The 18,405-nt window shown below is 36.1% G+C and overlaps 1 protein-coding gene across 1 annotated transcript in view; it reads right to left on the bottom strand.

Annotated features, from left to right (window-relative positions):
* Nucleotides 1-4,202: 4,202 nt before the first annotated feature.
* LOC131033206 (eukaryotic translation initiation factor 4B1) overlaps nt 4,203-18,405 on the bottom strand; it is a 33,826-nt gene continuing 19,623 nt past the window's right edge. The window contains exons 2-3 of the mRNA XM_057964369.2: nt 4,837-5,469; nt 4,203-4,736 (exon numbers count right to left, since the gene is read on the bottom strand). Coding sequence (XP_057820352.2) covers nt 4,712-4,736; nt 4,837-5,469 — 658 coding nt within the window. The 3' untranslated portion in view covers nt 4,203-4,711. The remainder of the gene's footprint in view (nt 4,737-4,836; nt 5,470-18,405) is intronic.

The following is an 18,405-nucleotide window of genomic DNA, read 5'->3' as shown; positions in this document are numbered from 1 at the left end:
ATTATTTAATTAATTCACTAAGCCTCTTCTTTCTAATTTAAATAAATATTTATTTATTTAGATCCCACCTCCTTTTCCAAATTAAATTTATATTTTATTTATTGTATTTATTTAACCCTTTCCTTTATTAATTAAATCTATACTTTTATTTATTTAATTAATTCACTTAATTTTTTTTTATCTTTTAATCATAGCCCTTCAGCTTGTTCACATGGATCATAATCTAAATTCACAGGTATGTGACAAGTGTCAACCATCTCTTCATTCACTTTGTGTTTTTTCAAAGTCAACATACCATCTCATCGCTTCATTTCTACCTAACCTCATCTCTTATTCATTCTCTTTCATCTATGTGATCCTAGCCATTCATAAGCCCACTTTTTTAATTTAAACCCTCCAGTTTTAGGACAAACTCTATAAAAGAGGCATCCTTTGCTAATTTTCCATATAGTCTTGAACATACTTATATTGTCAAAATCATTCCAGCAATACATCATAACAACCACATCCATTCTTCCTTGAGCTCTTGTGCAAGTGCATACAAGTTTGAGAGCAACCATTATCAAATACAAGATCATGGAGGATAAGAGAACATTGGAGACAAGCTTCTCTTGCATGTGAAGGTATAACTTTGCTTATTTTATTGTTATTTGTATACATTTGTAGATCTTTATTGATGTTGTGTTGAATTAGTTTGTAGATCTAAGTTAGCGATTGGCTTAGTTATATTTTACAAATAGGTTCAAATTCAGCATAAACAATATGTAAATCATGAAATGACTAAAATTATGTTAAGATGGACTCCTACATGAACACATAAGAACATATAAAGATATTTTAAGTACATTTTTTAACATAAAAAATAATAACTTTTTTGTTTAACATAAAATCAAAACTATCTAATATAAGTGTCATTTATAAAAGAAAGTCCTCATCTAAACAATTATTGTTGTTATACGAAAAAATTTAATTAATATGTAAACAACTATTAGAATGGCAATATATATGCATTAGAGTACTTCATATTATATATTTGTTCGATCACAAATAGTAAAAGTTGTGAATAGTATTTTATCACCAAATGTGAAAGGTTGTCAAAAGAAATAATGATCATTAAAAGTTGAGCCTAAGTTGCATTTAAATAATTTGATCCTTTTTAATAGACACTTTTGACTAAAGCTATGAACCAAATGAGGGTTTTGAAAGAACCCTAAAACTTTATATATTAAGAAAGACAATAGAAGGCTATAAAGCATGAAAACCCTTAAAAAACGAATAGCAAAACTACAAAAGAGGGACACATATCACAATAAAAAAGGTTTGAATCCAAACTTCACCAGAGAACATTGAGGCAAAGTCTTATATATTTTCGTCTTCCTACCTTTGTTTTTAGAACTGGGCTCAACAAAATGACACATAATCATCTTGTCCTTAAAGGGAGACATCTCATTGTTTTCTATAGAGCTCACAACCTTGAAGCCCAAATCCTTTTCTTTGTTCCTCATCACGATCAAGGGAAGGAATGATCTTTTTTGGTTGTTTGACATCTTGGCACAAGTGGGAGAAATGCCTAGCTTTACGACATTGAAAGCAAACCTGTGAAGAGAATTCATATTGAATTTTTTGTAATCAAAACCAAACTTTGAGCACAATTTAATAGTGTTTAGCAACACCTTATCAATATCTGCACACAAAATCTATCAAAAACTTCATGGATTCCATTGCATCATTAATAACTAAAAAGAGACCAAAAACATTAGCTATACCTTGTATGATCTCTTCATCTCAATATTTTAAAGGAAGCGTTAGGAGCCTAACCAAAAAGGAGCTCTTAATTTTTTTCCTTTTTAGCATCAAAATGAATAGACTCTCTTTTTAGAGAATGACCAAATTTACCAAAGAACCAAGAGGATTCCTACAAAATTCTTGTGGTTTTCTCAAGGATTTGGAAGGAGAAGAAGAAACCTTTTGCCATGGTAGCTACTTGAAATAGACAACATCAATAACATCAAGAATCCTCCATGTGAAAGCACTCCCCATGCATGCAAAAACTCTATCAATAATAGTAGGAACGCTCAATGTAATGCATAAACCATCCAAGGTGAAAGACACTTCTTGCTGACAATTAGGAATATGCATGATAGACCCAATAGTCAACAATGCAACTTCTAGCCATCAATACAACTAAAGAAACATTTGCTTCCACATCAATCACAAGGCTAGTATCAACCCCCTTTATGGTCAAACCATCAACAATATCAAGATGTAGGTTTAGGTCAAAAGTTTCCAAAGAATGTTCAAACTAGAGAGAGACTCGAAGTCCCTTGAACACTAGTACCAAGAAAATGAGGCGCATCAACAAAGGAAAATCCCTCACCATCACCTTTCTATAGAATTCTCCATGTGCAACGATAGAATAAACCCTTTGGACCATGTCGTAATCCAAAATGGGCTCCCACTATCATCAATCTTGTCCCTATCATTCACCATGTCAAAGAAAACATCCCCAAGAAAGTCCCAAGGAAAGAAAATCCCTAGACAAACCCAAATCATGATAACCACTCAAAGCAACAATGAGAACCACTGCAAGGGCAAGGGAGGCAAGGTCGTTGACCCTTCATAATTCATCCTTCCCTTCATAATAATGACCAACTCAACCATTGTCTTCATTGTCTAATTCTTCATCAACCTCTCCACCTTCGCATGCCCACAAGGGATTTGAAACCCCCACCCCTACTACTCCTTGCTCATTGTGTTCGAAATAATATGTTGATTTTATAGCAATAAATTGTATTTTTATTATATTCAACTTTTAAGTCATTTATGTTAGATATAGAAATTAGAGATAACAATATTTATGACTACGAAAGGTATTTAGATCATTTAGGTTGCATATAAGTTATATTTTAAATAATAATGTGATATTATTCTAACAACAAATAATCCTTTTATGTATGATTAAGTTTTAGTTGAATCTTTAAAAAAATACTTAAAGACACTTTTCACTATGTCTACTAATGTGGTGAGTTGCGTGATGAATCACAACTTTAAACCTTAAATTGTAAATAGACAAAAGACCATTTTACATTTCTTAAAAGATAAGGTCCTATAAAATCCATGTAACTATTAGCCCTTCTCCCCTAACTATCAAAATACCTTTGGTTTATATATTTAATACACGTAAGAAAAATTCTTCCTGTCATAGCTCATCATATTATTTAAATTTATTAGTGGATGGCAAATCCATTAAATCAAGAATAAAATTGATAACATTTGTATTAAAATTGTGAGTGACAAATTTTTATTTATTGCTCACACAAAAGTAAGCTGAATGGGTTCCAAATGTTGGATAAGTATATGACAAAAAAAGATTTCATAGAGTACTTTGGAATGAGGTGTTCTATCTTACCAAGGAAGAGTCCAAATATTACAAGCATTTCACCTTGTTTCTTCAAGTTGTCTGTTATGTTGGGATGCATGAAAAGAAAAAAAGAGACTTGGAATATTGTCATTCCTAAAAGTTGTTTGTTATGTTGGGATGTATGAAAAGAAAAAAAGAGACTTGGCATATTGCCATTCAAAATTTAATCAAAGTAATGCAGCAAAAGAATGGTGTAGCAATCTTGAAATCAATTTGAGACACTAGAATCATATTGGGTTTTATCTCATATCAATCCTTGATTGCGTTGACATTGTTTTAAATAAGAATATGATATTTATTTTAACAAAAACTAATCTTTTTATGTTCAACTATGAAGAAATTTCATGATTAAGTTTTCATTGAATTTCTAAAATTTCATTTTAAAGATATTTTTCACAACTTTTATTGTTGTAGTAAATCGTGTGAGAATCACACCTCTAAACAGATAAAATACTATCTTAAAAAAATTCCTACAAATTCCTTGTAACCATTAACCCTTTCTAAGTATGAAGTTTTCTTGTTTAATTTATCTTTCCGGACTGCCAAAGAGCAAGTCCGGCCTTAGCCACTTTCCTCCCTAATGGTGGTAATAACGCGTAACAAAAATTTATTTCCGTGTAACCCAACACATTATTTAAATTTGTTAGAAAGAGATATAAACTTAATAAAAAAACGAAACTGACTGAAATGGGCATTCTCCTTTAATTAGAAATTTGAAAACAAATAATAAACATTATTTAAATTTGTTAGAAATAGATAAACTTAATAAAAAAAACGAAACTGACTGAAATGGGCATTCTCTTTCAATTAGAAATTTGAAAACAAATAATAAAAAATATCCATTTACAAAATAATAAGATACGACCATCTTTGAAATACATAGCATTCCATGTGAAACAGTCTCACCGTAAACTGCAAAGTACCAACAAGCTCAATTTGCTCATGAAGCTGATTCCAATTGGAAAGAATTTCAGAATAAAAAATGGATTACAACACCAGCTTTATGGAAGAATGGGTGATTCTTCTAAAACAGAATGAAGTACCGTCATTTGCGTACCTAATGAAGAGGAGAAAAACAAAAAGAACTTCACTAGAATAGCATATAGAAAAACCAGCAATTGTAAGTAAAAATACTCTAGCATCAGCAAATTTTACATAAAGAAGGGTTATTCCTGACTGATACGATTTCTAGGGGTGTATATTTTGCACATTGATCTGGACTTGCCAAACCGACGAGGAAAAATAGTAGTGCACATGCAGAGCTCTATGAATCACATTGAAAGCCAAAATTCACCATCTCTCTCTTGATATTGACCTGCAAAAGATGGTATGACAGAAAAATTGCTGTTATGAGAAAGCAAGCAAACACGGCAATAAACCAAAATAATATAAATCACCAAATTGCGTTGCTAGACCTGTTTTTATCTGGAAAATTCATCTCTCTATCCATACGCATCCCTCTTCTTTCCTCATTGGGCCTCGTCCATACATCAACTCTATCTTCACCTCTTCTTGATCGAGACAATTCAAATGAACTATTCCTGCTACCATCAAACCGGCCAGATTGAGACCCAGGTCTCTCTATATATTCAAAAGAGTGTCCTGCTCCAGATCCAGGCCTACTATCTCCATCTTTCTTCCAAGGTCTCTGTAAATGATCAAAAGGACCCCCCGATGCTGCTGATCCAGGCCTACTATCTCCATCTTTCTTCCAAGGTCTCTGTAAATGATCAAAAGGACCCCCTGATGCTGCCGATCCAGGCCTACTATCTCCATCCTTCTTCCCCAATTTCTCTAAATGTTCAAATGGTCGTCCCGCAGCAGACCCAGGCCTACTGTCTCCACTTTTCTTCCCAAACCGAACCTTATCATCCAGGGCTCTAATTAGCAGTTCCAGCTCTTTTTCTAGAAGGGTGATTTTTTCTTGAATAGCCGACTCGCTTGAATCCAAACCATTCATTTTTGATTCACCACTTACAGTTTCTTCAGCAAGCTTCTTCAAAGCATTTATCTCTTCCTTTAATTTTTGTTCCTCCTGCGTCTCAGCTCTGCATAACCATTTTTGTTATGAGAGGACATGTGAAAAAGACAATAAAATTAACCCAAAAAAACAATAACAAGGAGTAATAATTCTCAAAATAGAGCAGGATTACAAGAAAATTCATGAGCAAGAAATTTATCTGGGGGGTACAGCTAACAATTTGAATTTTACTTAAACTGGAAAAGGGTGTAAATAACTTCCACCTCTGGCACATGTATTACTGCAGAATACCTGTTAAGCATTTTCAGGAGGCGATAAAACAAACTTAGTATTGAAAAAAATTACATAACTTGTTACACCATAGACAAGAATACTCTAAAGCCATAAGCCGTAAGTCCAAGATATAGCCTAATATAGACAAAAATCCTCTGAACCTGTAAATTCAAATTTTCAAGATACGTAACCCACACAGTGTACTAGATCTGCCTTTTAGTATTAATAAAAGCGCATAACTTCTCACCATTTATAAGTATCATATACAAGCTGTAAAATCAAATTATATAGCCTGCCCAATGGACAAGAATCTTCTAAAGCTATAAATTCAAGTCCACCTAGAGTACATGCACGCTTGTACTCAGCATAGTGTTCAAAATGAAAACTCCCAAAAATCCTGTTAAGGCAAAAAAAAAGTAAAAGATGGAGAAATAAAGATAAATAGAAATAATTGTTTTCCAAATGTTAGTCACAATAAAGTAAAAGCATTATCTGGTTCGTGAGGGCCAAAGGGCACCAATATTCTGTCAAGTAACCAATGACGATTGACAGATTACAATGGAACAATACAATAAACATCAAAAATAATATATCGTGGGTTTGGAGAATGGAACGTACAACTTAGAAGAGAGATTCTTCTTCATAAGTCAAAAATGCTAACATAAGGCCGCATCTAACTACTCATGACCGTCTAAAAAATAAGTGCAAAACTCGAGTACCGTATACAAATATCAGAAAAACTAAATAAAAGGCCAATGGGATGCTTCAAGATGCAAAACTGGCTCATGAACAAGCGACAACTGCAAGAGCTAGGCTCAAACTCTCTTATCAATTCCGAATTGGGGCGTATTTCCAATTATGGTGCTATATCATCAATAGTATTCCTTTGAGTCAAGTCACTCATCTCCTTAGTTTAGCTGCATGCTAATGAAATTGAACCCTGGCAAAAGTTGCCTTTCAACCCCATAATGGACTATCCAAAAGCCCCTGACAGTTAAAAATTGCTCTAGCAGAATAATTTGTAAAATCTTGTTAATGTTCTTGGACCATCTTATAGATGCACCCTTAAATATCCTGCACGGCTCCATGATCCTCTCTATGAAATGTAGCTGTTTTAATTATAACTGCTTGAGTATTCCCCAAAAAGTCAATGGACCATGCTAAACCATTGGTCATCAACAATATCCCAGAAGAAACATGTAGTAGCCCTTCCATATTTTCTTTACCAAAACCATCACCTCGCACAAGTAGCCAATGGGCTTTAAGCTGATCCTTATCAGATCATGAAGAATGTTGTAATAAAGTTTCATTGAGGTCATCAGTCCACCCTTCATAGTTCGTATGAATAATGAATTTTTTGAGATATGCTTTGCATTAACGCCATGATGCAAGATCAGTCTACTAAGTGTAGAGGCTGAATATAATCACAAAATACAGATGCAGGAAAGACTGAGGATGATCTTGGAATCCTAGGGCCCACATGGGATGATGATAATTACACTCGAACATATTCAGAAGGTGACAAAGTATATAACACACATATTCCACACGGTCTATTCAGCGTACAGGGGGGAAATGTAAACACATTTAACACAAAATGTCGAACTGTCCCATAAAAGTGAAAAACAACAGAAGTTAGGTGTCCGCAACCTAAGCAAGTTCGTTCCTCTTCCCTCCTTTTGTGAAAAGCAGCATTCTGAGTTTCTGTTCAACTCAACTGAAAGTCTGAATATATATATTTATATGAATATTCTCCTAGGATCAGTGGTCAAAAAGTCTGTGTTCTTTTCAAGGCTCTCTCTTGAGGCAAGTAGAATGCAGCAAATCTTACATGATGAGAGGGGGAACAAAACCCCACAATTTTTTTAGACGTTTCCCACAATAGGTTTATTTGGAGTGAATTCTTGTATTGATCGTTTCTTTTCATATTCTTTTGCCTTTTACTTGCTTAAGTTTATTTTAAGCATCTACTTTATAATCAGCAGTTAGAGAACCACAAATCTAAAAACAAAAACAACATAAACTGTTTTTAAGCAAAAAATCTTAGTGGAAGCGGCCTTTATCAGTTATATCAGATTGTTTCTTAGTAGGGGGAGTATCTATAATAATTATGGATCATAAGCGATTTGATATCTCCTCTGTACCCCTACCAAAAAGATAGCAATAGCCAACCATTCCAGTTTTCAAGGTACTAAATGTACAACTAGAAGATATGTTCTCTTAAAGAGCATTATTTTCTGAAAGAAAGATTATATAAATCTCTCTATCATTTACTATCAAATCTTACATGGAAGAGATATGTTTTAGTTGCTATCATAATAAAATAACATAAATTATTTTATGATACATTCTACTGGTTTAGATTACAGATGGCACCAAAATCCAGCAGAGCAGGGCACTAACGCACTATTGCAAAGCAGTACTTACAGGACATTCTAGTTCTCGCACATGTATTACATGTCAATCATTTATCAACAGCCAAAAGATAAAAATAATGCCAATTCAATTCTAAAAACAGCATGGAATTCTTTGTTTCCAGAAACAATGGCAAATATTTTTGGCAAAAGTGACCCACTAATATTTAATGTTTTTGCCAACAAAAAGAGCTGAAAGTTTATAATATTGTTTCTAGCAGAGCAGGGGCACTAATGCAATAATACAGAGCAGAATACTTAGAGGACATTCCAGTTCTCATACACCTATTACACATTAATCATTTATCAGCAGCCAAAAGATGGGAATGCCAATTCAATTCTGAAAGCAGCATGGACATCTTTGGTTCTGTAACATGGCAAATATTTCTGGCAAAAGTGAGCCACTAATATTTAATATTTTTCCCAAGACAGAGAACTGAAAGTTTCTAGTGTTGTTTCCTACAATTTCCCTGATTACAGTTTTCTAGTTTGAAACATATTCCATATTTCTATCATTCATTGTACATGTATGGTTCCAACTTTCTTCCGTTAGCTGGCCTAGCTCTCCATCTGACCAAAACTCCCATTTCCTATTCTTGACATAAAAACGGCTTATGTTTAATATATATGGCTTTCTTAAAAGGTTGCTATATCTGTGACTATGTAAAGATGTAATTTTAGTGTCAATGTATTCATGTATTTTGATAGTGTATCGCATTTTGCTTGTTCATTATCTCGTGCAGTATGCATGCTACCGTGACCATACACACATGCAGGTCATGCATATGTGCTATGCACACTACAATGGGCATAGGTAAACAGGTGTGTTGAATATATTGTCATTGATGTCATTGGTTTACTCTATGCAATACAGTTTTTGGTTGAGCTGCCTGGTTGTCTACTTGAGGTGCTTGAGCTGTTTGCGCTGCTTGAGGTAGCTGCCTGTCTACTTGCCTACTTCAGCTAGTTGAGTGCCTGCTTACTTGTCATCATTTCAGCTGCCCACTTTTCATTTCTCTACCAAGTCACTTTATTATCATTGTATCTTCAAAAGTGATTGAATTTATTTAAGGCATCGAGTCTCTAAGCAGAAATCATCTTTATCTATTGTGCGGAAGTTACTCCAAATAAAAAGGGGGGACTGGATGGTAGAAAGCTTTACATAACAGAAACACGTGGCTGAAGGAACACGACAGGTTTACAATAACAACTTTATTTGGTTGAGTCATGGCATCACCTAGAAGTGCTACGTTAGTTTTTAAATGACAAGTCAAGTTTGTATTGAATGATGATGTGGCTGTATACAGCAGTTATCAAGCTGAAAAGTTCAGTACATGACCTGTTTGGTGTCTCATTGGAGAAAATCGTGGAGATTACTTTTGGTTCTTTTGGAGTTTCTAATTCGTTCTCATAAAGAGAATCGTATTTAAAAAAAATATACCAGTAATGGAGTTTTTGTTTTTAAAAATTATATATGTGACATAGCTGAGTTATTGAGCCGTATTTTATATATATATGAGAAATCTGGGAATATCATGTATTGAGAACTGGGGATTTTTTTGAAGGTGAAGTGTGAGCACAACACATAGAGAAGTCTCAGCGCAGCATATTAGGGAAAGGGTGTTCATTTTTTGAAGAAGTCTGATCACAGTATATAATAAAAATGGTGCGATTCTTTTCATTTTTGGGGGGGGGATTCAAGACAAAAATAAATAAAAAATACAGTGGCTGTGTAAAGGTGTAAATTCATGACAGCCGTGAAGTGCAACAAAGTTATGATATATTTTTCAGAATGGAGTAAATGTTAATCTGTCAAGTCAATCTTTTGTGCTTTTCTGAAAGCGAAAGTTAGTGTTTCAGCAGTAAGAGGTTGGTGCCTCTTTTAGGTGAAGTGGGTGCTTCATCCAACAGGGTGTGTTCTTTATAGAGTTGGTGCTCTCAGTAAATTCTTTTTGTAATCTGGGTTGAAGCCCATTGGGTTGGTACCCTTTTGTGTTAATAAAAGTTACTTGATACCATGGTTTTTTACCCGAGAGGGTTTTCCATGAGAAAAACTTGTGTTATACTTCGCTGGTTGTTCTGTTTATGTCTCATTTGAGTTTGTTCTGCAAATTGTTTATAAAGGTTTTAAAAAACTGATTGACCCCTCCCCCTCCCCCTCCCCCTCTAAGTATTTCCTATGTGCTTCTCAATTGGTATTAGAGCAGGTGCCTTCTATTAATGCTTACAAGCTTGAGGGTTGATCCTATTCGCACACTAAGATGAATGCTCTTGAAGGTCTTGCAACAAACAGAGCTCCTCTGTTTGATGGATCTAACTATGCCTTTTGGTGTGTTAGAATGTTAGCCTACGTAATGTCACTTGGTTTTGATGTCTGGTACAGCGTGGTGTCAAGCTATACAGCCCCTCAAAATCCTTCATCCACTGCTGATGAAAAGAGAGCTTTTGAAAGCAATGCCAAGGCTATGAATAAAATATTATGTGGATTGTCAGAATCTAAATTTGTTAAAGTCATGCACTGTGATACTATTGAAGCCATGTGGGATAAACTCAAGAATGCCTATGAAGGAGATGAAAAGGTGAAAAAAGGCAAGCTTTGGACTCTCACAGGATGCAGTTTAAAAGCCTAGAAATGGAAGAAGAATAAAATGTTGCAGCCTATTTTCTAAGGGTAGATGAAGTAGTGAATTCTCTTAAGGGTCTTGGTGAGAAGGTTTGAAGATGGTGCGGTTATTCAAAAAATATTAAGGTCTTTACCTTTAAAATTTGATGCAAAGATTTCAACTATAGAGGAGATGGTTGACCTTGATAAAATGTCCATTGACAAGCTCCATGGTATATTGACTGCATATGAGATGAGGACAAACACAGAATATTCGAAAGGGGAGACTACCTTCAAAGCTTCAAAGAAAAGCAAACAAAAGGAGAAAGCTTCAAGTGAGAGCTTGGATGTTGATTTAGACTCAAAAGAAACTTTTGCTCGTGAAAAAGGTTGAAGAAGAATTTCAGCAAACAAAAGAAGAAGATGCCTCTAAAATGTTTCAACTGTGGAAAGGCTGGACATTTTACTACTAAATGTCCATATGCAGAGGACGGCAGTTATGAAAAAATATTAAAAAACAATGGCAAAAAGTATAAAGGAAAAGATAAGAGGACTTGGAAATCCAAAAGAAGTCCATACTCAAAAGAAGAAAGCGATTCATCAGAAGGAAGTGATGAAGAATCTCAAAGTGATGAAATTCTGTTTATTGCTACAGAAGAAGCGCCTGTTGAAAGTCAGTCACTTGAAGAACATGCTGATGAAGAAGAGGAAGAAATTGACTTTGAGATGGAATTGACAGTTGCTCTTGCTGAGATCAAGAAACTAAAGAAGAAAAACCAAGACTTGAAGTTGCTGCTCCAAGAAGAAAGTGAAGAAAATACAAGAAAGTCCCATGCACTTGAAGACATTGAAAAACTCCTGAATGATTTAAAAATTCAGAATGAAGAAACTAAAAGTTCAAGAGGATCTAAAAAATCAGATTAAGCTAAATGAAGAAAACTGTTGAAATTGTCTCTCTTGAGAAAATAGGCAAATCTTCAACATTGCTGAACCATGAAAAAATGAATCAGAAAAGTTTTTATCTTTGGATAATCTATTAAACTCACAAAAACAATCATTGTTTAAAAGTGGAGTTAGCCTTGAAGAAGGTCAATGTTCTAAGTCATCAAAACAAGAATAGCAGACTCTTAATGGTGGTAGCTCAAGGGATTCTTCTATGCAAATCCGAAGTAATGGTTTCAAGCAGCCCACCGGTACTATACAAGCACTCTTAACCAGGTCTGATAACTCTTTCTTTTATGGTTACTATTATGCTTGTAATTACTTTGGACAAAAGGCATAAATTGTAGTGTGTCTTTTAGAAATGATTTCAAATTTGTGAATAAGAACTCCTTTGGGAGAAGTTATAATCTTGTTTGTTACAAATGTAATAACATTGGACAAAATACAAGATTTTGTAAGAATGGTAGGGCAGATTTCTCAAAGAAAGATGTTAAAAACAATGCTGAGGTAACCAAAGTGTGGAGGAAGAAAGAGAAAGAGGCTGAAATGATGTCTTTGATTGTGCAAACAGCTCTTCTTGCACAAAATGAGAGTGATATTCGGTATGTGGATAGTGGCGGCTCTAGACACATGACCAGAGATGAGAGTAAGTTCTTCACTCTCAAGAAATCCAATGGTGGCAAGGTAAGATTTAGTGGAAATTCGTCTACAAAAGTAGCTGGAAAAGGTACTCTTATGTTGAATGATGGAAACACTAAAGTTGAGAATGTGTTGTTTGTAGAAGGCTTAGAACACAATTTGCTTAGTGTTAGTCAGTTGTGTGATTAGGGACATAGCTTAACCTTCAATTCAGACTATTGCAAAATTAGTAAAGATGGTGTTCATAATGATGATGCTAGTAGGGCAGTGAACAATTTGTACATTCTTGATGATATTAAGAGTGAAATTTATTGTTCGAGTCTACTTGATGAATCTTGGTTGTGGCACAAGAGATTTGAACATATAAACTTTGATGGTCTTATTCAAATCAGCAGGAAGGAAGCGGTAAGAGACTTGCCTAAACTTCCTAAACCATCTGATACCATGTACAAGATTGTTGATTGGGCAGACAAACTCGTAGGAGTACTCAAGCACGAAGCCTTTAGACTGATACACACTGATTTGTGTGGTCCCACAAGAACTACAAGCTTGCAAGGTGAAAAATACTTTATACTTTTAATTGATGATTTCTCACGTATGACTTGGGTTACCTTTTTGAAAGAAAAATCAAAGGCTTTGGAGAAGTTCAAAGCTTTTAAAGCTTTGGTAGAAAATGAGAAAGGTCTGAAAAATCAAGGGCCTACGTTCAGACAATGGAGGTGAGTTTACCTCAAATGACTTTGTGAGTTTTTGTGGGAAGTTTAGAATCAAAAGACAATATTCAACATCTTTGTGAGAAGTTTGGAATCAAAAGACAATATTCAGCTGCTAGTACATCTCAACAAAATGGAGTTGTTGAGAGGAAGAATAGATCAATCCAAGAGATGGCACAAAGTATGATGAATGAATCTAAGGTAAGTGATTGTTTTGGAAAGGAGTGTCTGTCCCCACTTTGAAATATAATTTAATAATTAATTATAATAATAATAAAATTAAAATATTAAAAATATGATAGAATATAATTAAATATAATTAAAATTTAATTAAGTTAATGAATGGTCAAAAGACATAAAAGGAAAGTTGTGACTCCCTCAAACATGAGATATAAAAGGGGGAAGAGAACCTCATTTGAGGGGGGGATAATTTGGGAATCAAAAGTGCAGATCTGATTTAAACAAGTGTAGATCTGATTGTGAAAGGTTGTGTGCTTTTCAAAGGGCAGAAATAATGAAGAGTTGCACTATTTCAAAGGGTGCTAATGGTGAAAGGGTATGTATATTGCCAAAGGGCATACATGATGAAGAGGTGTAACCTCTCCCTCACATTGAGAGATATAAAGGAAAAGAATCAAAAGCCTCCAATGACAGCACCATCAATCAGATCAGATCAGAACTGTTATTAAGTTACAGGCAGTAAAATCGTATGCATGGGGATTATGGAAAAGAAAGGAAGAAGCATACACAACAGAGAACATCGAATCGGAATAACATCAAGTAGTCACTCATATCAAAGGACTGAAGGAGGGAAGAAGATCGACTTCGACATTAATAATTAATGGAGTAAACGGTAGACTCAAACACATAGTGGGGGCTAAGGTATGCGTTCCCTATATATGGCACATTGCATACTATTGATCTAAATGCTACTGATTAAATGATGCATAGTGGCTATGACCATTTTGCATTGTATAATAAATATATATTTGAATATGTTTGTAAATACAGTAGCAATATTTATATAGAATTAGTCCTTGTGAGGCATATGCACTTAAAGAAGTGGTCCAATCTGCTTGTGGCATCTGGTGGGAAGAAGATAGATGTGTAATGAAGTGGTGACGAGAGGCTCACAAGTGGTCATAAGAACCCTTGGAGCCAGACTCACAAGATGATGTGTGTATGGGTAATGGGCTTGGAAGGGACAACAACATGGGCCGCCAAGTCTAGCAAGGAGGTTAGAAGCAACCATTCCTTGGACTTGGTAGACAACAGATCCAAACAAACTTTTCATGTCTTGGTGTATAGGTAATGGGCTTGGAAGGGATAGCAACATGGGTGATGGGGTTCACCTAGTTTGCTTAACACTTCACCTAGTTGGTGTTGCTTATTTCCACCAACTCACCAGGCCTAGTAGCTCTCTAGACCTCCAAGTCCTTCTCAGTCTCTTCTAGGGCTTGACTCTTGACCATTCCAAGGTGTTTGCTTCGAGTGTTTTGGCCAGGAACCCTACCAATTCCTAGTGCTTCTCAGGTGCTCAATTATGGCTTCTTGGCTTCAACTTGTCAAATCAACCTCCTACTGTTGTGAGATGATGCAGAGGTGTGGAGGTGGCTACTAACATGTTTTGAATGCATTTAGGGTCCATTTGAGGTTCGCAATCATTGGGTTTCTTACCGATTTCAAAATCTTGCCTAGAAAAGGGCTACAAGGAATGAGCCCCAATTAGGCCTCCTAAATCCGGTCTTTAAGGGCTTGAGTGAAAACGGTCCAAAAGACCCCCTAACAAGTTTGGATTTTCTTCAATGTTTCACCTAACCTCAAGAGATTTTTGTGGTTTTGGCTTCTTGTTTCACCGTTCAATATGCTAACCCCAAAAAGGAGGGTTTTGAAGGGTTTCTAGGCCTTCTAGCCGGCAGTGACTGATCAAGTTGGGGTTTAGGCATCAAATGACTTTATCAAGGCTTCTCCTTGCACTGGCAACTCTATCCCAACTCCATGGACCCCTCCAAAAGCTTAGATGGTGATATGGCATTCACCCCTGCACTTAGCACTTCAATTTCACCTTATTTCCCCTAGCCGGGTTGCTCCTGGACTCGCCTAGAATAAGGTGACAGTCATATTGAAACTCATCTCTAGCATTTGTCCCTACATATATACACTGTACAAGTGGTTGCCCTTCATGTCCCAACAGGCCGTGATGGTAGCACGTGTGGAATTCATGGGGCAACCATTTTACATAAAATTGCTATATACAAGCCAACACTGACTGTTTGCAAACCAAAGCAAGAAAACACAAATGAAAACTATCTACAAAGCTTGAAATCGAACCAACAATACTGTAACACACTAGAGAGACTCAATCCATTGCTGGATCAATGGATTCAATCCATTTTCAATTACAAAATGAGTAAAATCACACCAAAATGCTGCCAACTAGTCTGAAAATGAGTAGTTTCAGATTGTTGAACTTACATAACACATTCTCCAACCTTGGTAACCGTGCAAGAGAGGGTACTTATAATTTTCCCACGTGTGGAGTCATCTTAGGGCGTAGGACAATCCCTAACTCCATCGCTAACCAATTTTTGGACAAAAGTTGTCATGACAACATTTTGCAATTTTGCACTTTTCCACTTCTTGGTCTTCCCAACCTTTGAGACCTATTCTAAGTCATCACACGTGACTTTTAAAACATTCCTAAGACTAATTTAACCCTCCCTAATGCCTATACCAAGTTTTGACACTTTTGACCATCAAGAAGGTCAACTACCTACTCAAACCCACTATTTACACAAAATGCAAACCTAAGAAGAATGAACTCAACCTAGGCCTACATTGACTCAAAACACTTATTCTTGGACCCTCCTGAAGTCCTTATTCACTACTAACTTGGCTAGGGTCAATACAAGCCAAAATTGTGAAAACTAGATAGCCTAAGTCCTAGGTGCACCTGCACCATTCTCCCAAACAAAAGAAAATCAGGTCACCTCCTTGGGCATCAGATTCTGATCAATTCCAAGTTTTTTAAACTCTGTCTCAAGCACCCATGTAGCTTCAGCATCATCCATACCTTGCCATTTGATTAAGTGCTCCCAATAGGCTTGATGCCTTGTCTTCTTGGCGATCCTTGAACTCAACACCTTCTCGGCCTTTGGATTTGGTTTGGCTGGTAAATGAAGGTTGTTCACATCATCTGATACCTCTGAGTGACGGCAATCTGAACCTTGAATTGGTCCCTTGTAAGCAATTAAGTCTGCTATGTTGAAAACCGATGACAATCCTATGTCACTAGGTAGATCCACCTTGCATGCATTTTCTCCATACTTGGCTAGAATGGCACATGGACCTATCCTTCTCATTTGCAACTTGTTGGGCACTCCTTGATGTAGCCTTGCTTTGTTTAGGTGCACCATGACAAGATCTCCCACTTGAAATTGTAGGTTTTTCCTCTTTTCATCAACTTTTTGTTTGATTTTGCTTGTGTTCTCCATCAATGCTTGCTTAACTGATTCATGTACCTCCTTCATTGATTGAGCAAAGTCTTCTGCATATCCACTTCTTGCTGCTGCACTACCTAAGTCTCTCAACTCCAAGATACCTCTTGGGTGCACACCATAGACCACTTCAAAAAGACTCTTGCCGGTAATCATATTCTTGGTGTCATTATATGCATATTCAGCTTGTGAGAGTACTTGATCCCATGTCTGACCATATTCCTTAGTAAGGCACCTTAATAAGTTTCCCAAGCTTCTATTCACCACTTCGGTCTGCCCATCTGTTTGAGGATGGTAGGCTGATCCAAAAGAGAGGTTGGTGCCAAGCTTTTGCCAAAGTGTCTTCCAAAAATGACTCATGAACTTTGAGTCTCTATTTGAAACAATGCTCATGGGTAAACCATCCTCACTACCTCTTTGAAGAACAATTGAGCTATTTGGCATGCATCATGAGCAGTCTTGCAAGGCACAAAGTGAGCCATTTTGCTAAATCTGTCCACAATGACATAAATGTTGTCATATCCCTGCTTTGTCCTTGGTAAACCTACTACAAAGTCCATACTAATGCATTCCCAAGGTCTATTTGGTAATATCCACATACTTCTTCGCATCTTGATTCATCCTTGGCCAATAGTAGTACCTCTGAACCAACTCTTGAGTCTTATTGACTCCAAAATGTCCACTAAGGCTGCCATTATGCTTCTCTTGTATGAGATTTTCTCTCATTGAGCCTCTAGGCACACAAAGCTGCCCACCTTTAAACAATAGCCCATTTTGCAAAGTAAAATCAGAATACTCACTATGGAAGTGATTTTGATACTCCTTACACACCTTGTAGGCATTTGAGAAGTCTTCATCCTCCGGGTATAAACCTCTAAAACTGTCAACACCTATGCTTTTCAATTGAATTTCTTGGACTGTCAAAAGTCTTCTACTTAATGCATCAACTACCCGGTTTAACTGCCCTTTCTTGTGTTTAATGGTGAATCTATAGGCCTGCATATACTCCACCCCATTTCATATGTTTATGACTGAGTTTGTCTTGTGAATTTAGGAAACTCAATGCTTGGTTGTCCGTATAGACTACAAATTCTTTAGGGAGGAGATAGCGTCTCCACTTCCTCAAAGCCTACACTAAAGCATATAACTCAGGATCATAAGAGGAGTATTTCCTCTTGGCATTACTTAGCTTCTCACTATGGAAAGCACTGGTCTTTCTTCTTGGCTTAGGACAGCACCTACTGCAACATTGCTTGCATCACATTCCACTATGAAAAGTTTCTCAAAACTAGGCAACACTAGCACCGGTTGAGTAGGTATCTTCTCCTTCAAGGTTTCAAAACCTTTGTTTGCTTCTTCATTCCACTGAAACTTTGCCTTCATTTCACCTCTAATGGTGTCTAACATTGGTGCACATATAGCACTAAATTGCCTAATGAACTTCCTGTAGTATTGAGCTAGTCCATGGAAGCTTCTCACCTCTGTTGCTGACTTAGGAGTAGGCCAATTTACTATGGCTTCAACCTTGCTGGGATCCATCTTAAGGTTTCCTTGAGACAACACAAACCCAAGGTAAACCAACTCTTGCTTGACAAATTCACACTTATCCAGGTTCACGGTTAGCTTTTCATCATACAATCTTTGTAATACATCTTGCAAATGATTAATATGATCTACCCTATCCTAACTGAAAATGAGAATGTCATCTAGATATACCACCACAAATTTACCTATGAAGTCCTTCATCACCTAATTCATGAGTCTCATGAAGGTGCTTGGAGCATTGGATAAGCCAAATGGCATTACAAGCCACTCATAAAGACCCTCTATTGTCTTGAATGTTGTTTTCCACTCATCACCCTCCTTAATCCTAATTTGGTGATATCCACTTTTAAGGTCAATCTTGGTAAAGTACTTGGCTTC

Source organism: Cryptomeria japonica, chromosome 3 (genome assembly GCF_030272615.1).
Source record: "Cryptomeria japonica chromosome 3, Sugi_1.0, whole genome shotgun sequence".
Taxonomy (NCBI): domain Eukaryota; kingdom Viridiplantae; phylum Streptophyta; class Pinopsida; order Cupressales; family Cupressaceae; genus Cryptomeria; species Cryptomeria japonica.
The sequence above is the reverse complement of the archived record's forward strand: the minus strand, read 5'-3'. Positions and strand labels throughout refer to the sequence as shown.